Source organism: Zea mays, chromosome 6 (assembly GCF_902167145.1).
Source record: "Zea mays cultivar B73 chromosome 6, Zm-B73-REFERENCE-NAM-5.0, whole genome shotgun sequence".
Classification (NCBI taxonomy): Eukaryota; Viridiplantae; Streptophyta; class Magnoliopsida; order Poales; family Poaceae; genus Zea; species Zea mays.
Genome location: NC_050101.1, coordinates 128,722,134 through 128,743,024, shown reverse-complemented (window position 1 = coordinate 128,743,024; position 20,891 = coordinate 128,722,134). Strand labels below are relative to the sequence as shown.

At 50.2% G+C, this 20,891-nt stretch overlaps 1 protein-coding gene across 2 annotated transcripts in view; it reads left to right on the top strand.

Annotated features, from left to right (window-relative positions):
- Positions 1-1,399: 1,399 nt before the first annotated feature.
- Positions 1,400-20,891, top strand: part of LOC100280420 (uncharacterized) — a 32,585-nt gene continuing 13,093 nt past the window's right edge. The window contains exons 1-28 of one of the 2 annotated variants that reach the window (XM_008649540.4): positions 1,400-1,712; positions 1,825-1,903; positions 2,090-2,167; positions 2,270-2,350; positions 2,614-2,690; positions 2,777-2,831; positions 2,946-2,994; positions 3,210-3,347; positions 3,438-3,519; positions 3,699-3,777; positions 4,093-4,136; positions 4,213-4,407; positions 4,850-4,925; positions 5,616-5,696; positions 5,808-5,888; positions 6,216-6,292; positions 6,375-6,429; positions 6,522-6,570; positions 6,723-6,860; positions 14,531-14,612; positions 14,693-14,771; positions 14,983-15,029; positions 15,150-15,364; positions 15,487-15,574; positions 15,773-15,892; positions 15,973-16,091; positions 16,163-16,235; positions 16,312-16,431. In XM_008649540.4, the coding sequence (XP_008647762.1) occupies positions 1,602-1,712; positions 1,825-1,903; positions 2,090-2,167; positions 2,270-2,350; positions 2,614-2,690; positions 2,777-2,831; positions 2,946-2,994; positions 3,210-3,347; positions 3,438-3,519; positions 3,699-3,777; positions 4,093-4,136; positions 4,213-4,407; positions 4,850-4,925; positions 5,616-5,696; positions 5,808-5,888; positions 6,216-6,292; positions 6,375-6,429; positions 6,522-6,570; positions 6,723-6,860; positions 14,531-14,612; positions 14,693-14,771; positions 14,983-15,029; positions 15,150-15,364; positions 15,487-15,574; positions 15,773-15,892; positions 15,973-16,091; positions 16,163-16,235; positions 16,312-16,431 (2,568 nt within the window). In that variant the 5' untranslated portion in view covers positions 1,400-1,601. The remainder of the gene's footprint in view (positions 1,713-1,824; positions 1,904-2,089; positions 2,168-2,269; positions 2,351-2,613; positions 2,691-2,776; positions 2,832-2,945; positions 2,995-3,209; positions 3,348-3,437; positions 3,520-3,698; positions 3,778-4,092; positions 4,137-4,212; positions 4,408-4,849; positions 4,926-5,615; positions 5,697-5,807; positions 5,889-6,215; positions 6,293-6,374; positions 6,430-6,521; positions 6,571-6,722; positions 6,861-14,530; positions 14,613-14,692; positions 14,772-14,982; positions 15,030-15,149; positions 15,365-15,486; positions 15,575-15,772; positions 15,893-15,972; positions 16,092-16,162; positions 16,236-16,311; positions 16,432-20,891) is intronic. The other variant, NM_001346761.1, reaches the window with a different exon arrangement.

The window sequence follows — 20,891 nt, the reverse complement described above, 5'->3', positions numbered from 1 at the left end:
GTATTACGCTCCGGCGGCCCAAACCACTCTAAATCCTTGTGTCTTCTTGTGTTCTTCCACCTTCCGATCGATAGGCAAAACGCTTAGGCACTTCCTCATCTTAGGATTTAGGGCGGGTGCGTTCCGCCATCCGGCCAGAGAATTTCCTCTCCGACATAATTATATATTGGTAAAGAGCAGTATGTTCTCTGTTGTTTGTATTTTGGAATGTGTTGGACTGCTATTTGTGTCTACATGACTCGGTTCTTGAGTCCCTTCGGTTTTCGGGTCCCCATCGGATTTCCCCCCACCACGGAGTTCAGGTCTAGATCGGGTTTTTGGTTCGGGTTCGGATCCGCTGAAGGGAAACAAACGTAGCCTTAGAAAAATGGTGTTACCAAACTAGCTTTTAGAAAACAACTACAGTAAACCTAATATATGTCCATATCCAAACATAGAGGTTCAATGCAGCGAACCAAAATAAGAGTTTGAGACACTCAACCTCACAAACATATATAACACGTATAATTCCTCCATAATGTTGAAAAGTTATATCTGTTTATTTTTTTAAAATTTCTCTTCTTTTGACATTAAGTACAAAAAGAAGAAAAAATAAGGAAGATAATAGAGGCCACTCACTCCTAATAACCGAATTTATTTCAAAGAACTATAGACCACCAAAATCGGTTTCGGTCAAATCTGTTCAAATAATCGATTAACCGAAATACATATTGCACTTACGGCTGACAATGGTCTATAATTTTTGCATTATAAGATTTAAGGATCGAAGCGGGTTAGGATCGGGCTTTATTTCTAGTCATTTTTGAACTATAATTTATTTAGGTCCTTGACATTTTGTGAAGAACTATTTGGATCACGATCCATTACCACCCCTAATTGCACTTCTACGAGAGACAATTTGACAACATAACTATGTTAAAAACCATCTACCAAGAAAGAAGTACATGTGTTTGGTTTGCTGCATCAGTTGCCATACTTTACTATGTCTAAGGTTAGACAAGTTTTACATAATTAGGCATATGTTTGGTTTGTAACAACGGTTGTGCCAAGATTTTTCTTCTGTTACTAGACTTTACTCGTCAATAACTTCTAAAAGTATGACAAAATTCTCTACGACGTGGCAACGACACAGAATTAAAGCGCCTAGCCTTAAACAATCTTAGTATAGAACCAAACAAGTTAGTCTTATATAAATATGCACATGCAAATAAATGCAATTTTAGTGTTTAAAATGGTTAATTCGGTTAATGGCAACTTAAAATCGAATTATTTTTGGTTAACTGAGTATCACCAAAATATTCACCGAATTGATCACGATTCACGAAATTTTGGTTAAACGACTTTTTGATTCGATTAAAGTTTTGCCCACCCCTGCCGGAATCCAAGCTGTTGTCGATGTCATCGTCTGGCAGACTGGCCCTTGGCAAAGGTCCCACCTGCCAGTGGCACGGACAACCCGAGAAAAATCCACCAACATTGGCAATTCTCGTGCCGGCGCACTTCGCTTCTCACTCGATCTGCTTTGCTCTGCTCTCGGTCTCGGCTGCTTGCCTGCTTCGAGTCGTCGCCGGCGGGAGCAGAGAACCCACCCGCACGGTGCGATGTCGTTGACCGCGGCCCCCGTGGCCTTCATCGGCCTGGACGAGCTCAGCGTTGAGCTAGCTGCCTCCTTCCTCCGCTCCGGCGCTTGCGTCCGCTCCTTCACCCCCGAGGTCAGTATCTGCTCGACCGGATCGCCAACCTTCCGCTCTTCCTCCTCCCCAAGTTTCGCGCTAGAACTTCTCCGGTATGATGACGCGTATCTAATTAGTGACTTGCGCACAGGCGGAACGGTCGCCTTCTGCGGCGCTCGCGGAGTTGAATGGCCTCCTCCAGTGCGCGAGCCCAGTGGAAGCCGCGCGAGGTGAGTCTGCCCTCTTGGGCTCCAATACTGTTCGATTCGATCAGTTGTGTCTGTGCGTGATGTGTGCCTATTTGGGTTGGTGGGTGTGGAACTGTGGAGTAGCTGCTATGCTTCCTGCGATGCATTTGTTGGAATATCGAGGTGTCGGGTCATCGGGCAGCTGATCGCGTCTTTCGTTAACCGCAGATGCTGCGCTGGTCGTCGTGCTAAGCGATGCTGGTGGGGTTGACGAGTTGTTCTTCGGGGTTGAGGGGATCGCGAAAGGTACGTGCTTGACTTGAGTCATTCTGTTGACTGCTGCTGGCCAGCTTAACTATCTACAAGATACTGTACAACTTATATATACTGTTTGTTTGAGCATTTTAGGGTTATGCGCGGGTTCTATTGTATTGATTCATTCGACATTGCTGCCTAGTCAGTTGGAGAAGCTGGAGCAGGAGCTTACAGGTAAAATGCTTTGCATGCCATGTCATTCGCTTCCCAGCCAGCAAGGGCTACTGTGCCAAGAGCTCTAGTTGCACTTTTATGTTTTCGACATAGCAGATCTCACATTTAAACCGTAAATTTTTCAAGTTTAATTGTTTGAGATTAGATGTTACTTGATTTTTCGAGTGAGTATATTTGATAATTTGAATGCTATCATTTATATACCCCCATTGAGATCCACATGGTCAAATGTATGATCTTAGCTAACTTAATTTACCGTACAGATCAGAAGAAGGATGTCTTCCTTCTGGATGGATACATTTTCACTGGTTTATCTGATGAATTAAAGCAACAGATTATTGTAAGCAGTACAGCATATTGGGAATCTGAATACTATGCATCTTTATTCTCCCTTTCTCTTATCACTATTTACTTTGTATATGCCAGATTGTTGCATCTGGGAGACAGGACATAGCAGAAAAAGCTAGCAAATTTTTCCATGGTAAGTTAGAAAAAAGTGTACATTTTTTTGCCAATATTTTCATCTTGTTTTTTACCTTATGATGTGCTAGGTGCAATAATGTTGAAATTTTAATTTACCTGGTGATATTTTCAGGTCTATACAAAACCATTTATTTTGCTGAAGGTGAATTCTGCACTAGCAGGTTGCTCAACCTTTCTAAGAATAGTAAATAGTGTTCTATTTCAAGAATATGTAAGGATAATTACATATCATATCATTATAGAAGGACAAACAGTCCAATACTACCCTATAGCCATGCTATGGAAGTTGGAACGTCGACATTAAAAATAATATCCATACCAATTACTGCAACTATTATATGTCAGTTTAAAATATATATATGCTTTATTTATGCAGAAAAATTAGGATGGTGAATGATTTGCTGGAGGGCATTCATTTTGTTGCGTCTATTGAAGCAATGTATCTTGGTGTTCGAGCTGGGATTCATCCAACAATTATTTATGACATAATATCGAATGCTGCTGGGAGCTCGAGGTTATGGGAGTTTCTTTATTCTTTGTGGTTCTGTCTAAACAAATAATACCTGACATTCTGTTTAGTAAAATTTTTCTACACTGATGACAGGATATTTGTGGAGTTAGTTCCAAAACTTCTGAGTGAAGATCCTTTGCTGATTGATTTTCTAAAATCAACAAGGAAAAAAGCAGTGAGCCCCGTTCCCTTTTATGATGAGAGGTTTAAGGGTTGCATTCTTATTTTCCACATTATTGGGTCCTCTTAATTCTTTATATTTTCCATCCTGGTCATGCTAACAGGAAAGAACTATTGCATTGCTAAATGCTTCTCTTTTTGAATCTCTAATAATTCCACTTTTACAAATCATAGAGCCATGTGATGGATATGTCAAAATCAGTAACATTTCCACTGCCACTTCTGGGTGTTGCCTATCAACAATTGGTACATGGTATGTCTAAAGCTTCTTTACATGTTGACCCGTTTGCTAGCCAGTGGCAAACACTGACCTGATGTCATTGATGTTTGGAACCAGAGGCTTGAGATAATCCATACACATTTGTTATCCGTCTTAGCACATCTAGAAAGCTGGATCCTTTGCATGCTTGTTTATGTGTTTTTGGTTCATCATTAATGTTTGGAACCAGATGCTTGAGATAATCCATACACATTTGTTATCTGTCTTAGCACATCTAGAAAGCTGGATCCTTTGCATGCTTGTTTATGTGTTTTTGGTTCATCCACTCTTCTTTTTACTTATTTGCAGGTTCATCAGCAGTAACTGGAGATGGATCTGCCTCACCGCTGAAGGTTTGGAATAGCTGTTTGCATTTTAACAGGTGCTCTTTTTTCAAATCTATGTTAGAATTTGGAACTTTGCATTCAGGTTTGGGAAGCATCGTTTGGAGTAAATATTGTAGATGCTGCTGGCGAACAAATTTATGATGCAAGCAAATTAGCTGATCAGCTTGTTGCGGAATCTAAAGCAGCGAAGCGGATTGGCTTCATTGGTCTTGGAGCTATGGGCTTTGGAATGGCATCTCATTTGCTGAAATCAGGGTTCTGTGTTGTTGCTTATGATGTGAGAAATCTTCTGACTTTCTTATCCTTCCCAACTCCATAATTTTCCCTTTGTATTGTATATTGTTGCTGTAAGTTAAAAGGACTGTACACAGCCTTTTCCTTTCCAGTTGCTCATGTGTTTCTTTAACATTTTTCGCATGCCAGGACTCTGATCAATCTCTTGATGTTTGCTGGATTAAATTGCAAATTATACTCTGTTGGTTGTTACCCGTGTTATAAGTAACAATGAATGCATTATATTTAACTCCAAAGCAATAGAAAGACCAATATCTTGAACGTTAATCAGTTTTCTTTTTGTAGTAACTTCCTATAAATTTGTCTATGGTCCTAGGGTCATGTCATAGGACATCCTGATCTCCTTTCCCTTTTTCTTTTCTTCTTTGTTTTGTGTATGTGTGTACATGCCCTCAATGAATAGCTTTTCTCCATTTTTGATTTAGGTCTACAAGCCAACAATGGCCAGGTTTGCTGATTTGGGTGGATCAACAAAAGGTTCTCCTGAGGAAATAGCAAAAGGTGACTTACAAAATCTTTTCATACTGTCTACATTCTGCATCCAATAAAGTTTTCTGGATCATAACATCATAAGCATTGACTGGACATAGTAGGTACGGCCTGTTCTCATGTAAAAATGAAATACTTTTTTCTCTCGAACACACAGGAGAGCTGCATATCATTTCATAAATAGAAAGAAAAAAGTGGACAGGTCAACAGACAACACACACTCACACATGCAACAACAGAACTTACCCACACACAGAACCCACACGACACACACAGGCTACACTACACACACTCAAAGACCTGCTGGGGCGTAAGCTGTCAACACTGAAAGGCCCTTGGCCCCAGCCATACACCATAGATTTAGGTCGTCATCGGCCAAGCCTACCACGCTAGACAAATTAGGAGAGATCCCCTTGAAGACACAGTCGTTGCAGTGCCGCCAAAAATGGAATACTGTATCATTCAATCTTGCAGGATAGATCATCTGTATCTGAAACTTCTTTACCGATCCATTTAACCATGTAATTTCATTTCATGAGTATTCATGTACAAGGTAAGATCACCGATGTAAATGAGTGTTAGTACTGCTCCTTTATGTTCAACTAGAAGAATGTTATAGTTGTTACCTGCACAGAGTTTAACTAATTAGCTATTACTTGTTAGTACCAATGATGCTGTACTAACCATGCAAGCTCATTGCAGATGTGGAAATACTTATTATCATGGTTGCAAATGAGTCTCAAGCTGATAGTGTTCTTTTTGGAAACGCTGGTGCTGTACCAGGTAATCTGTACAAGCTTACCCCTTATGTTCTGACTGCAAAATAAATTCTTCTACCAAGTTGGTTTACTGCTGATGAGCTTTAATTCTAGTGATGTCATTGCCCCTTTTCAGTTTTATCTGCTGGAACATCTGTCATCCTTTCTTCTACAGTTTCTCCTGGATTTGTGATCCACCTCAACAGAAGATTAGAAGGTAACAGCTCTTAGCATATTTTATTTCCATGATAAGGTTCTAGATTGTCCAAATTGTTTGCAAGGTTCATTTATTTATCTTGATGATTTTATCTTCTAGGCACACCAATGTTTATTTGTTCTGTTTCATATTAAAGAAACAAATTAATCATTTTTTGGAGAAGAATTGTAGTAATTTGGTATTCTTTTCATCAAAAGGCTTTTATAGTGATGCAAGCAACAACTTGTAGAAGTGTTGATGATGATGCTAACTGTTTCTGTGATTGAAAAAATTTAGCATGTTGTGTTCTTTCCGTGATAAAAAAATGTTAATATATGCTCCATACAGCTGAATGCCGACAGATAAAGTTGGTTGATGCTCCAGTATCTGGTGGTGTCAAAAGGGCGGCGGATGGGACACTAACTGTATGATTACTAATACATCAATTTAATATGGACATAATGTTGCAACGCTAGTTGAAAATTATTCTGTGCATTATCTTAACAGATAATGACTTCAGGGACAGATGAAGCCCTCCATTGCACTGGTTCTGTTCTATCAGGTAATAAAAATGACTACCAGAAAACAATAATATTTTAGTTTCAAGACAAACATCCAGATATTGTCCAGTGGCTTATTAGTCTTACATAACAGCGCTGAGTGAAAAGTTGTATGTAATCAAAGGAGGATGTGGAGCTGCAAGGTGATGTATACATCTTAATGCCTTATAGTTATTTGCTTTGACTCTTCTTACCTTGCAGTTTTCTATCATCATTGGGTGGATGTACGTGATACACATTTAAAATGAATGGTACATTTTAACATAAATGTGTATCTATTTCTCATTCTTGCCAGTTCTGTTAAGATGGTCAACCAACTTCTTGCTGGGGTTCATATAGCTTCAGCAGCTGAAGCCATGTCATTTGCTGCTCGACTAAATTTGAGAACGAGAAGAGTCTTCGAAATTATGCAACATGCAAGGGGTTATTCATGGTATATTTCTTCGATTTCCCTTGCTCAAATTAATCACAGTCACTTCTCAATGATTTTCCTTGCTCAGATTAATTACAGTCACTCCTCAGTCATTCGATATCTAAACTTTTTTTTTTCTCGAAAGCGCAGGAGAACTGCGCGATAATATATTAAAGAAGAGGAACAGATACAAGAAACAAGAAACAAACTAACAAACTAGGGCCCCTACGCCCGCCAAATGCAGGCATACAAAAAACCATCCATGTCTAAACAATTAACAAGAACTACCACGGTGCTAGCTAACTAGCAGGGAGGCCCGGAATGGGGGCGGTAAGCAAAGACAACTTTGCTCCAGCCATCTCCCAAAGGTCAACCTCCAACCCAACTCTTCTAATACCATCATTAATACTGGGGCTCTTGTTGTAAAAAAACATAGCCATTGCGCTGCTTCCATAAGGTCCAAACACCCAGGATGACTAGAGAATTGAGGCCATCTCTTGCAATTCCAGAGACCTTAGCACATAACACTCTCCACCATTCGAGGAAGGCACTATCCTCGGATTGGGGGGCAAGAAGCTGAAGGTTCACTTGAAGTAGTTTGAACCAAAATTCTCGTGCGAAAACACATCCAATCAACATATGATCCAAGGTTTCTTGCTCCTGATCACATAATGGACATCTCTCCGGATGGTCCAAGCCTCTTTTTTGAAGCCTATCTGCAGTCCAAACCTTCCTATGTGCGACCAGCCACATAAAAAACTTGGTTTTTGGAGGAGCCCAAGTTTTCCATATTCTATGAAAAGGCTCAAACTCAGAAGAACCAATAAAGAGAGCCTTATAAGCCTCCTTAGAGGAGAACTTTCCATTTGCAGCTATGCGAAAAAAATGCTTGTCGTCAACATGAGGTCTTAGAACAATTGTGTCAATTAAATCCCACAAGATGAGAAACTCATTGATAATTCCAATAGAAAGGGCTCCCTGAATGTCAGAAATCCAGCACTGAGTAGAGATAGCTTCCATCACTGTTCTCGTGTTAACTCTTTTCTTATGAATGATTCCAAATAATCGCGAGGCTAAATCAACAATTCTGTGCCCCAATAGCCACCTGTCGGTCCAGAAGAGAGTTGTAGCCCTATTACCAAGCTCAGTTTGCATAGCCATTGAGAAGAAATCTTTCACTTTTTTAGGGACATGGATGGCAAGAGAGGCCCATGGGCGATTTGGCTCAGTTTTTGCCAGCCATAGCCAACGCGTTCGAAACTGTTAGACTACCCGTCTAGGGTTTGTGGTGTCCCTCTTGTAATGACCGTCATACCCCCTGTGTAATGGGCCTGGCCCAGTTACTTACTCTATTAATACCACTCCCAACCCCTGTTTAGGGTATGGGTTCAGTTTCCAATATGGTATCAGCTTAGGGTTTCGTCCTCTCCACCTGCTACAGCCGCCAGGGGGCTTCTTCCCCCTGCAGCCGCCGCCGGCCCCCAGCCGCCGGCCTTCCTCCCGCCACCGGCCCCCAGCCCCCAGCCGTCGGCCTTCCTCCCGCCGCCGGCCCCCAGCCCCCAGCCGCCGGCCTCCCGTCTACCTCCCTCCCCTTCCCCACCGCCGAGCCGCCCGTCCCCAAGCTCGCGGCTCGTCGCGCCGCCAGGAGCAGCAGCCGCGCCCGGCGCCGCTCTCTGCCCCTCGTCCAGGCGCGCCTTGGACGGCCGCCGCCAGGACGCGACCCCGGCCGCACTCGCGCCAGGGAGCCGTGCAGCCCAGGCGCCGCCCAGCGCCAGGCCGCCTCGCGCCCAGGTCCGCGCCGCGCCCGGACGCCGGCCCCGCGACCCGACCGCCTCCCGTACCTCGCCAGCAGCCGAGCGTCCCTGCGCCCAACACCGACCGCGCGCACAGCACTGCGCCGCCGACCTCGCCAGGAGCCGCGCCACCCGCGCCCGACGCCCGTCCCCCTGCTGCGTCAACGCCCGATGGACGCCCCTGCTGCCACCACGGCCGGATTCCACGTCAGGGACATCACAGGCCCTGGCACACACCACCCCATCGCCCCTGCTGCACCCAGCAGCGAGCTCACCCATGGGGGGCCCCCTACATCGCCGGCCTTGGTCCGATCCACGCCTCCTCCCCGCTGCCCCTGCGTCGCAGCTCACCACCGGGCTTTCCCGCCTTCGCTTCACCCACCTGGAGTCACCGCGTCGCGCCCTCCACCGACTCCCCGCTCGTCGGCACCCTCGCCACGATCCAGGCCGCTGTGACGGCCTCGCGGGAGCGCGAGCGCGCTGCCTCCCTCGCCCTGGAGCGTGAGCGTGCCCTGGGCGCCGCTCTGACCACCCAGATGGCCACCACGCAGCGCCTCCTCGGCCGTCCGACACTCGACGATGCGGAGCCCCCAGAGGACCCCCACGCCTCTGACCTCGACGCCGACCTCATCGCTGCTCTCCACGCTCAAGCCGCCGGCCTGCACAACATCCGGGCCCTCGTGTCCGTGGTGTTGGATCCGGCGTCTTCCCACTACCCCCGGTGGCGAGGACAGGTCCTTCTCACGCTGCGGCGGTTCGTCCTTGACGACCACATCCTCGTCGACCACGACACTCCGTCGCCTCGCTCCTGGTGCCTCATGGACAGCGTTGTCCTCTCGTGGCTCCACGACACCATCACCGTTGAGCTACAGGACATCATCCGCGACCAGGCGGACACTGCGCGCCAGGCATGGCTCGCTCTCGAGGACCAGTTCCTCGGGAATCGGGATGCTCGGGCACTCCACCTCGACGCCCAGTTCCACCTGTTCTCTCAGGGGGACCTCTCCGTGGGTGAATACTGCCGCCAGATGAAGGGCCTCGCTGACTCTCTCCGCGATCTCGGTGAGCCAGTTGCCGATCATACCTTGGTGCTGAACCTCCTGCGTGGCCAAAGCCCCCGCTACGGCCACCTGAAGGCTCTCATCAAGAGGAGCGTGCCCTTCCCCACTTTCCACGCCGTGCGGAACGAGCTTCTCCTCGAGGAGCTCACCATGGCGAATGAGGCACCCACTCCTGACTCGGCCCTCTACAGCGCTCCTACCAGTGGTCAGCCGCCTTCAGGGGGCCAGGCCAGCCGTCCTCCGTCGACCGGGGCTCCCACCCGCCCCCCACCTGCCGTCCCGGCGGCCCCTCGTCCGACTTCCACGACCGACGGGGGTCGTCGCTCCCGCAAGGGCGGCCGTGGGAGCGGCGGCTCCTCTCGTGGTGGTCCCTCCGGCCGGGGTGGCGGCCACACGTGGCCGTCCTTCTACAACCCCTGGACCGGGACCATCGCCATGTGGCCGGGCCAGGCACCGAGTACCCCCCGTCCTCCGGCGCCCGCCCTCCTGACTACACCTCACTACGGCGCACCTCCTTATGGTGTTCCCGTCGTGCCCCAGGATCCGCCCGCGCTCCTGCCCCCGGGGACCCACACCTCGACGCCTTGGTCCCCGCCGGCCGGTGGTTGGGACAGCACCTCCCTCGCTGCTGCATTCAGCACCATGGCGATGACCCCACCCCCCTCCGACTGGGTGATCGACTCCGGTGCCTCGTACCACACCACTCCCACGGCAGGCACGCTCTCTCGCTCTCATCCCCCCCTCCCCTCTCACCCATCCTCGATCGTCGTTGGAAACGGTTCCACTCTGCCAGTCACCTCAGTAGGTGCCTCGGTTCTCCCTGGGCCGTTTTACCTCAACGATGTTCTCGTAGCTCCCCACATCACTCATAACCTTCTTTCTGTTCGTCGATTCACCACTGACAACTCCTGTTCCATTGAGTTTGACCCCTCTGGTTTTTCTGTGAAGGATCTGGCCACCAGGACCCTTCTCGCCCGCTGTGACAGCTCGGGGCCACTCTACACGCTCCAGCCCTCCACCGCCGGCGTGTCTCCACCTCCTGCCCTGGTCTCCACCACCTCCTCCACCACATGGCATCGACGTCTCGGCCATCCTGGACCCGACGTCATGACCAAGATTACCAGTCGTCTAGATCTTTCATGTAGTAGGGGACATTTTGAGGGTCTCTGTCATGCTTGTCAGTTAGGCCGACATACTCGTCTCCCATTTACTACTTCTTCTTCTCGGGCTGAGCAGGCTTTTGACCTGGTTCACTGTGATCTTTGGACCTCCCCTGTACTCAGTCTTTCTGGCTATAAATATTATTTGGTGATTTTGGATGATTTTTCCCATTTTCTCTGGACCTTCCCGCTTCGGTTGAAGTCGGACACATTCACCACCCTCACACACTTCTTCACCTGGGTATCCACTCAGTTTCGTCGCCCGGTCCGTGCTCTGCAGTGTGACAATGGCCGCGAGTTCGATAACAACGCCTCCCGCTCTTTCTTCCTCACTCATGGCGTCCAGCTGCGTCTCTCGTGCCCCTACACTTCTGCACAGAACGACCGAGCCGAACGCATGATCCGCACCACCACTAATATGCTCCGCTGCCTCCTCTTCCAAGCGTCTCTCCCTGCCAGCTACTGGGCAGAGGCCCTGCACACTGCCACCCACCTCCTGAACCATCTTCCCTCGAAGGCGGTACGCCACCCTACCCCTCACTTCGCCCTATACGGCACAACCCCTTCCTATGACCACCTTCGCGTGTTCGGCTGTGCCTGCTACCCTAACACTTCCGCTACCGCTCCACATAAGCTCTCTCCTCGCTCCACCCGCTGTCTATTCCTTGGCTACTCCCCTGACCACAAGGGGTACCGGTGTCTGGACCTCACCTCCCACCGCATCATCATCTCTCGTCATGTCATCTTCGACGAAGATGTGTTTCCCCTTGCTGGCTCCACCCCACCCACCGATCTTGACTCCCTCCTCGAGTCCGATCCGATTCCTACCCCACCTTCGGCTACCCGTCTTGCGCCGTTACCTGCTCCTCGTGCGGCCACTACGACCTCTGTCGCGCCTCGCGCGGCCCCGTCGACCACGCCTGCGCCACGCGCGGCCCCGTCGACCACGCCTGCGCCACGCGCGGCCCCGTCGACCACGCCTACGCCACGCGCGGCCCCGTCGACCCCGCCTGCGCCACGCGCGGCCCCGTCGACCACGCCTGCGCCACGCGCGGCCCCGTCGACCCCGCCTGCGCCACGCGCGGCCCTGTCGACCCCGCCTGCGCCACGCGCGGCTCCGCCGACCACGGCTCGCTTCGCCAACCCCGCCCTCGTCTACCATCGCTGTGGTCCTGCCACTCCCTCGGCACATCCCGACTCGGGCCCGTCGATGAGCGCGGCCCGATTCGCCGACCCCACCGTCGTCTACCACCGCCGCGAGCCGACCATACCCGACGCTCTCGACGTCCCGGCGGTGCGCTCCGAGTCGTCCATATACCACCCGGTCGCCATCCACCGCGACCCCGGGCACGTCCACCCGATGGTGACTCGGCGCGCAGCCGGCGTTCTCCGCCCCGTCGACCGGCTGATCCTGGCAGCTACTACGTCCAGCACCCCCCCCCCCCCCCCCCCCGACGCTTCCCCGGTGCCCTCCTCCGTTCGCACTGCCCTCGCCGACCCACATTGGCGTCGGGCTATGGAGGAGGAGTATGCGGCCCTCTTGGCCAACCACACCTGGGACTTGGTGCCGCGTCCACCAGGCACCAATGTGGTCACCGGCAAGTGGCTATTCCGCCACAAGCTGACCTCGGATGGCTCCCTCGACCGCTACAAGGCCCGTTGGGTCCTTCGAGGTTTCACACAGCGCCCCGGAGTGGACTATGACGAGACCTTCAGCCCCGTCGTCAAGTTCGCCACTGTTCACGCCGTCCTCTCCCTCGCCCTCTCCCGCGACTGGGCGATTCATCAGCTCGATGTCAAGAATGCCTTCCTCCATGGCACTCTGACAGAGACTGTCTACTGCAGCCAGCCCACCGGCTTCGTCGACGCCGACCGTCCGGATCTGGTCTGCCGGCTGAACCGGTCCCTGTACGGCCTCAAGCAGGCGCCACGGGCTTGGTACAGTCGCTTTGCCTCCTACCTGGCCTCCATCGGCTTCGTTGAGGCCAAGTCGGACACGTCCCTGTTCATCTACCGGCGCGGCGACGACACCGTCTACCTCCTGCTCTACGTCGACGACATTGTACTCACGGCATCCACCGCCGATCTTCTACACCGCACGATCGTCGCCCTTCAGCGGGAGTTCGCGATGAAGGACCTGGGGCCCCTCCACCACTTCCTCGGCATCACCGCCGAGCGTCGGCCCCAGGGTCTCTTCCTCCACCAGCGCCAGTACGCCATCGACATCCTGGAGCGGGCTGGCATGTCTGACTGCAAGCCCTGCTCCACGCCTGCCGACACTCAGGCGAAGCTCTCTGAGGACGACGGACCTCCGGTCGCCGACGCGACGTCCTACCGGAGCCTGACCGGCGCGCTCCAGTACCTCACCTTCTCCAGGCCCGACATCGCATATGCCGTCCAGCAGGTGTGCCTGCATATGCACACTCCGCGGGAGCCCCATCTCACCGCGCTCAAGCGCATTCTGCGCTACCCCCGTGGCTCCCTCGACTACGGCCTTCTCCTCCGACCGTCCCCGACGTCGGAGCTCGTGGTCTACACCGACGCTGACTGGGCTGGCTGTCCCGACACGCGCCGGTCCACCTCCGGTTACGCCGTGTTCCTGGGCACCAACCTAGTCTCTTGGGCCGCTAAGCGTCAGCCCGTCGTCTCTCGCTCCAGCGCCGAGGCCGAGTACCGTGCCGTGGCCAACGGCGTGGCCGAGGCCTCCTGGCTGCGCCAACTCCTCCACGAGCTCCACAGTCCCCTCCAGCGCGCCACCCTCGTCTACTGCGACAACGTCAGCGCGGTCTACCTCTCCACCAACCCCGTGCAGCATCAGCGCACGAAGCATGTGGAGATCGACCTGCACTTCGTCCGCGAGCGTGTCGCTGCCGGTGACGTTCGGGTTCTTAGCGTCCCCACCACGCTTCAGTTCGCCGACATCTTCACCAAGGGGTTACCGTCGAGTGTCTTTTTAGACTTTCGATCCAGTCTCAACATCTGTACATGATAGAGTTGTGACTGCGGGGGGGTGTTAGACTACCCGTCTAGGGTTTGTGGCTTGTAATGACCGTCATACCCCCTGTGTAATGGGCCTGGCCCAGTTACTTACTCTATTAATACCACTCCCAACCCCTGTTTAGGGTATGGGTTCAGTTTCCAATAGAAACGACCAAGCAAGTTCTTTCATGCTGGAAATGCCCAGCCCACCCAACTCATGAGGCCTACAAACAATTCCCCAAGCCACATGACAATGGCCACCTTTTGCGTCTCTACGGCCTCTCCAAAGAAACCCTCGACGAATTTTATCAATGGCTTTAAGGGCCCAAGCTGGAAGATCAACAGCCATTGCTAGGTAGATGACCATCCCTGTGAGAACATGTTGAACGTGCACTTTTCGACCAGCTTTAGTCAATAACTCAGCCTTCCATCCAGAGAGTTGATTTGCAATCTTGTCAATAATGGGTTGAACTTGGGTTTTTGAAAGCTTTTTACATTGCTTTTCATTATGTTGGTTGACTAGCGAACTGATAAGGAATAAAATGCACACACACAATTCAACTAATTTTGCTAACTGTTAGCTCCTTTAGATTCCATACGTCAATGATCTTCTATAACTCTTTACGTGATGCTTGTATGCTTTACAATTTGTTAAGGTGGCAATGTGATTGCTTACACAATGAGTATTCATCTTGCAGGATGTTTGGAAATCGTGTGCCACACATGCTCGATAATGATTATACACCCTATTCTGCAGTGGATATATTTGTCAAGGATCTTGTATGATGAATGACCTTTTATTTGCTGATGTTGTTAGCTACCATCAATATATTATAATCCTTGCATCTTGCCTTTCCCAGGGTATAGTATCTTGTGAAAGTTCCAATTCGAGGATCCCAGTTCACGTCTCTAGTATAGCCCACCAGCTGTTTATTTCAGGTTATTTTTTCTGTAAGAAAACAAAGAACTCATTTCATTCTGTTCCAAATGGTGATCATTTCAATGTTGAATTCTTTTACATGAAAAATATCCTGAGTAATGGTGTCGTATGATATTCTTAAAAACTAACCATCAAGCAATATGTCTTCTTTGGATGATAAAGTTATAAATGTGGTGTTACTATTTTGTTTTGGTGATGCATTTGTAACAGGATCTGCTTCTGGGTGGGGTAGATATGACGATGCTGCCGTTGTGAAGGTGAATATTTTCTTTTTATGATCATGCTGAAATATGAAAACCCTCATTTGATCCTGCATTTGGTCTTTCGTAATTTACTCTGCAAATTTTAGATTGATCTGATGAGGATTGTGATTGCAGGTCTATGAGACATTAACTGGTGTAAAAGTTGAAGGGAAGGCTCCGATGCTCAGTAAAGAAGATGTTCTTCAGTCTCTTCCATCTGAATGGCCAGAAGATCCAATTGATAATCTTGTACCTATTGCATCTCATAGTAGCAAAAAGTTTCTTGTAGTTTTAGATGATGATCCAACTGGGACTCAAACAGTTCATGATATAGAAGTTTTAACTGAATGGTAAAGTCAGAATTTAATGCTTTCTTTAATTCGTGTATATGTTCCACATGGAAAATTTAATATATGAGCTTCATTCATAAACACTTGGTTCCTTAAGATTAGCATGTGATTTAAAACTGCAGGCCTGTTGAAGCCCTTGTTGAACAGTTCCTCAAGCTACCAACTTGCTTTTTTATTTTGACAAACTCTCGTTCCATGACTGCTGATAAGGTAAGGGAATGAAGGTCTAAGCAATTGAGTAGTTATAGTTATATTTGGAGCCTCTTTAAATATCTATTTAAAGGAATGAAGTTGAAATAAATTAAGTAGTTAAATATGGAGACCCTTTAAATATGTATTTAACTGTTTTTTTCTTGAACTGCGTATCTTTGTATTAAGAAAAATATTTAACTGTTTTCATTATAACAGGCCATGCTGCTAGTACAAACTATCTGTAAAAATCTTAAAGCTGCGGCAGAGAAGGTCCCTGGTGTTAGTTATACAATAGTCTTGAGAGGTGATTCAACTCTACGTGGTCATTTCCCAGAGGTTAATATCTCTAGTCATTGATGTTTTGAATTTTCTTGTCTTTCATTTTCCGTGGTCATGTTGTGTTCTTCTGCTTTCAGGAAGCTGACGCTGCTGTCTCCGTATTAGGTGAGATGGATGCTTGGATAATCTGTCCATTTTTTCTTCAAGGTGGGAGATACACTATTAACGACATCCACTACGTCGCAGACTCTGATAGGTAATCTATATATGCAAGATATCTGAATAAATGATTTCACAAAAGGTTGATGGTCCAGATATTATCTACAGATTAATTCCTGCTGGTGAAACCGAATTTGCCAAGGATGCAGTTTTTGGCTATAAATCTTCCAATCTCAGACAGGTAAGTTTGTAGAGGAATTATTTTGGTAAATTGAAGAGCAAGATCTAAAAAAATTGTTTTGTACTTGAATATGTAGTGGGTTGAAGAGAAGACCAAAGGACGGGTTTTGGAGAACCAAGTTTCAACAATTTCCATAACTCTCTTGCGTAAACAAGGACCAACTGCTGTTTGTGAGCATCTCTGTAGCTTGGAGAAGGTATTTCATGAAATGATACTTCATGCGGAAGTTAATTTGCTATTAACTTTAAACAATCAGCCCTTTATATTAAGCATTGTCAATGAATCTGTCATGGTTAGTGTTAGAATGTTAATGTGTCTTAGGCCTAGAGCTCGGCCCAAGAGACACGTTAGGGTTGTAACCATAGGCTACCAGCCTATATGTGTAACCTTATCAACGATCAATATCTATATCTATCTATACCTCTATACCACTATATAATCCAGCAGTTTAAACTTTGCAAAATCCACCCAACCAAATCACCCCCACACACTCATAACCTCCATTAAATCCACCAAACAAATTGCACCTAGACTTAACACATCATCAAAACCAACGGTTCAGACCGCTGGATAACCTCACCTCCCTTACTCACTCAAATCCAATGGACAATATTAATTGTATCATCTCTCCTTCCCCTCGCCCCCGGCTTCGCGACCTCGTCACCCCAGCCGCCCCTCTCCTCACGCCGCTGCCGTCGCCGTCAACCCCTCCCCTCGTGTTGTCGCCGCCGCCATCGACCCCTCCCTCTTCGGGATCGTAGCGTTAGCACGGGCTATATGCTAGTTGTATGAAGCAATTCTTCTATTATGGTATCATAAGACAATTTCTTCCCTAGGGCCCTATAGCCGCCGCCACCATGGCCGACGTGCCTCTCTCCTCTTCTGGCGCCACCACTTCCTCCTCTCCCTCTAGCCGGCGTGCTAGCCCCTCCTGGGCATCTATCGTGACTGGCACACCTCCCATCCTCATTGCCGTTGTTGGCCTTCCTCCTACAATAACAAGGGATGAGCCTTACAGCTAAGGTGGTTGTGTGTTAGACTCCCGTTAGGGTTTTGGGCTAGTCCCTGTGTCTTTACTGTATTTACCTATATACCCCTCAGTGTAACGGGCTTGGCCCAATTACTTGCTTTATATATACACTGCCAACCCTAGTTTGGGTTAGGTTTTCCCACATGGTATAGAGCTAGGTTCCAATTTCAGTTTTTCTCTCCCACTTTCCCCAGCCACCGGCTTCCCTTGCAGCCACCGCCAGCACCCTTCCTCTCCCGTCCACCAACTTCTCCCGCAAGTCGCCCTCCGCCGGCTCTCTCCCCCCATGGATCCGACGCCGTTCAGCGCCTCTCCTGCCCCAGGCGCGGGCGGTTGTCCCGCTGCCCTCAGCTCTGCAGGCGCGGTCTCAGGGGGTGGCATGCACAACATCGCCACAGCTGTCGCCATCCTTCTCCCCGACCTTGCGGCCGACCTACTCCCCGCCGTCGCGACCGGTCTCCTCCTCGCCGTGGGCTCCTTGGTCGGAGCCCCTTTCATCTTTGGACTCGCACCCCTTCCCGACGTCCTCCCCGCTGCTCTCACTACGTCGCCGCAGCAGCAGCGCACCCGACATTCCCCTCCGGGTTTACCCGCCCACCACCCCGCTCTCGTCGCACCCTCCTTAGTTCCTCCACCCGCCTCCTCCATGCTAGTTGCGGCTATCGCCACCATCCACGCGGCCGTCGCTGCCTCCCAGGAGTGCAAGCGTGCCGCGACCCTCGCCGTGTTACAAGAGCGCTCCATGGGCGCTGCCTTAACCACTTAGATGGCCGCCATACAACGCCTCCTCCTCGGTCGCAGTCCGACCCCGGTCGCTCCTGAGGCTTCACACACCTCCGGACTCGACGCCGACACCGTCGCTGCCCTCCACGCTCAGGCCACCAGGGTGCACAACATTCGGTCTCGCGTGTCCGTTGTGTTCGACCCGGCGTCCTCCCACTACCCTCGTTGGCGCGCTCAGGTGGTCCTCACGCTTTAGCGGTTTGCCCTCGCCAATCACGTCCTCGACAACATGGTCCTCTCATGGCTCAAAGGCACCATCACTGTCGAGCTCCAGGACATCGTCCACGACCAGGAGAGCACCGCACGCCAGGCGTGGATCGCCCTCGAGGAGTAGTTCCTCGGGAACCGGGAGGCTTGGGCGCTCCATCTTGACGTGCAGTCCCACCTGTTCTCTCAGGGGGATCTCTCCGTGAGTACTACCACCAGATGAAGGGCATGTCATACTCTCTCTGCGATCTCGGCGAGCCCGTCGCTGACCGTACCTTAGTGCCGAACCTTCTGTGTGGCCTCAGTCCCCGCTACGGCCACCTGAAGGCTCTCATCAAGAGGACTATGCCCTTCCGCACCTTCCATGTCGTCCGCAACAAGCCTCTGCTCGAGGAGCTCACCATCGATACCGAGACAACCTCTCCTGCCCCGGCCCTCTACAACGCGTCTCTCGGTGGTGAGGTGCCTTCGAGGGGCCAGGCCCCTCGCCCTTCGTTGATCGGGGCTCCCACCTGCCCTAACTCCGCCGTCTCTATGACCCCTCATCCGGCTCCCACCGCCGACGGAGGTTGTCATCCTCGCAACGACGACCGCGTGAGTGGCGGCTCCACCTGGGGTGGTCCTTCCGGCCGGGGTGGTGGCCTCGCGTGACCGTCGTTCTACAACCCCTGGACCGGGACCATTTCCATGTGGTCGGGCCAGGCCCAGGGTTGCATCCCTGCCTCGTACTCCTACATCGGTCGTCCTGACGGCGTCCCCCTACGCCGTGCCTCCGACGACTCCGGCTCTGCCCCCGCTCCCGCCTCCGGTGACTCCCATCCCGACACCTTGGTCCCCGTTGTCTGGAGGGTGGGACTCAGTATCCCTCGCCGCCTCCTTCAGCACCATGGCGATGACACCACCCCCTCCGACCGGGTGGTCGACTCCGGTGTGTCCACACCACCTCCACCGTGGGCACGTTATCTCGCTCCTATCCCCCCATTCCTCCCATCCCTCCTCGATCGTCGTTGGGAACGGTTCCACTCTCCCAGTCAGCTCAGTAGGTGCCTCTGTTCTTCTAGGACCATTCTATCTCAACGACGTTCTCGTAGCTCCTCATATTACTCACAACCTTCTTTTTGTTCGTCGGTTCGCTGTCGACAATTTTTGTTCCATTGAGTTTGACCCGTTTGGTTTTTCTGTGAAGGATCTAGCCACCAGGACCTCTCTGGCCCGCTGTGTCAGCTCGGGCCCCCTCTACACGCTCCGACCTTACTCCACCAGCGCGTCATCTCCACCCGTCTTGGTGTCCACCACCTCCACCTAGAGATGGCAATGGGTACCAGAAACCCGAATACCCGACGGATTTTACCCGATATGAAGGCGGGTACGGGATGATTTCTCTACCCGCGGGTATGTTAATGGGTAAAAACCTCTACCCCCTGGGTAGATGGGTACGAGTACGGGTTGGTACTACCCATACCCGTCTACCAATGGGTAAAATATACCCGCATCAATAGCACTATCTAATAGAGCCCATCTTAGCTAAAATAAAACCCTTCTCTAGCTATCATTTGTCTAGATACCAAGTTATGTAATCATATGATTTGTTATATGTGAACTTGAAGTTGTTTTTGTATGTTTATTTAATATTTTGAGTGATTGGTATATTGGAATTTAAGACTTTCCTAGCGGGTACGGGTATGGGTAAGATTTTATACCCGCGAGCATATATGGGCAACCCGACGGGTATAGTTTTTTTGATGGGTACAGGTATCGAATGGCACTACGCGACGGGTATGTATCCATTGCCATCCTTACCTCCACCACTTGGCATCGTCGTCTCGGCCATCCAAGACTCGACATCATGACCAATCTCACCAGTAGTTTAGACATTTCATGTAGTAGGGGACATTTTGAGGGTCTCTGTCATGCTTGTCAGCTAGACCGACATACTCGTCTCCCATTTACTATTTCTTCTTCTCGAGCTGAGCAGGCTTTTGATCTAGTTCATTGTGATATTTGGACTTCTCCTGTACTCTGTCTTTCTGGATATAAATACTACTTTGTGATTTGGATGTTTTTTCTCACTTTCTTTGGACTTTTTCGCTTCGGTTGAAGTCTGACACGTTCGCCACCCTCACCCACTTCTTCGCCTGGATCTCCACCCAGTTCCGTTGCCCGGATCGTGCACTTCAGTGTGATAATGGCCATGAGTTCGAAAACAACGCCTCTCGCTCTTTCTTTCTCTCCCACCGCGTTCAGTTGCGTCTCTCATGCCCTTACACCTCTCCCCAGAAATGGACGGGCCGAACGCATCATTCGCACCACCACCGACATGATCTACTGCCTCCTCTTTTAGGCATCTCTCCCTGCCATCTACTGGGCAGAGACCATGAACACCGCTACCCATCTCCTGAACCGCCTCCCCTCGAAAGCGGTGAGCCACCCTACTCCCCACTTTGCCCTTTATGGCACAACCCCCTCCTATGACCATCTTAATGTGTTGGTTACGACATATTTGAAGGAGGTTGATGAGGACATCCTCCACTATTACCCGTTGGCAAAGACACAATTGGCCCAGTTGGCCCAATTGTAGTCGGACGGTGACCGTGTGAGCCTCAGAATTATTCCACCTCGCTTAACTTGGGAGGAGG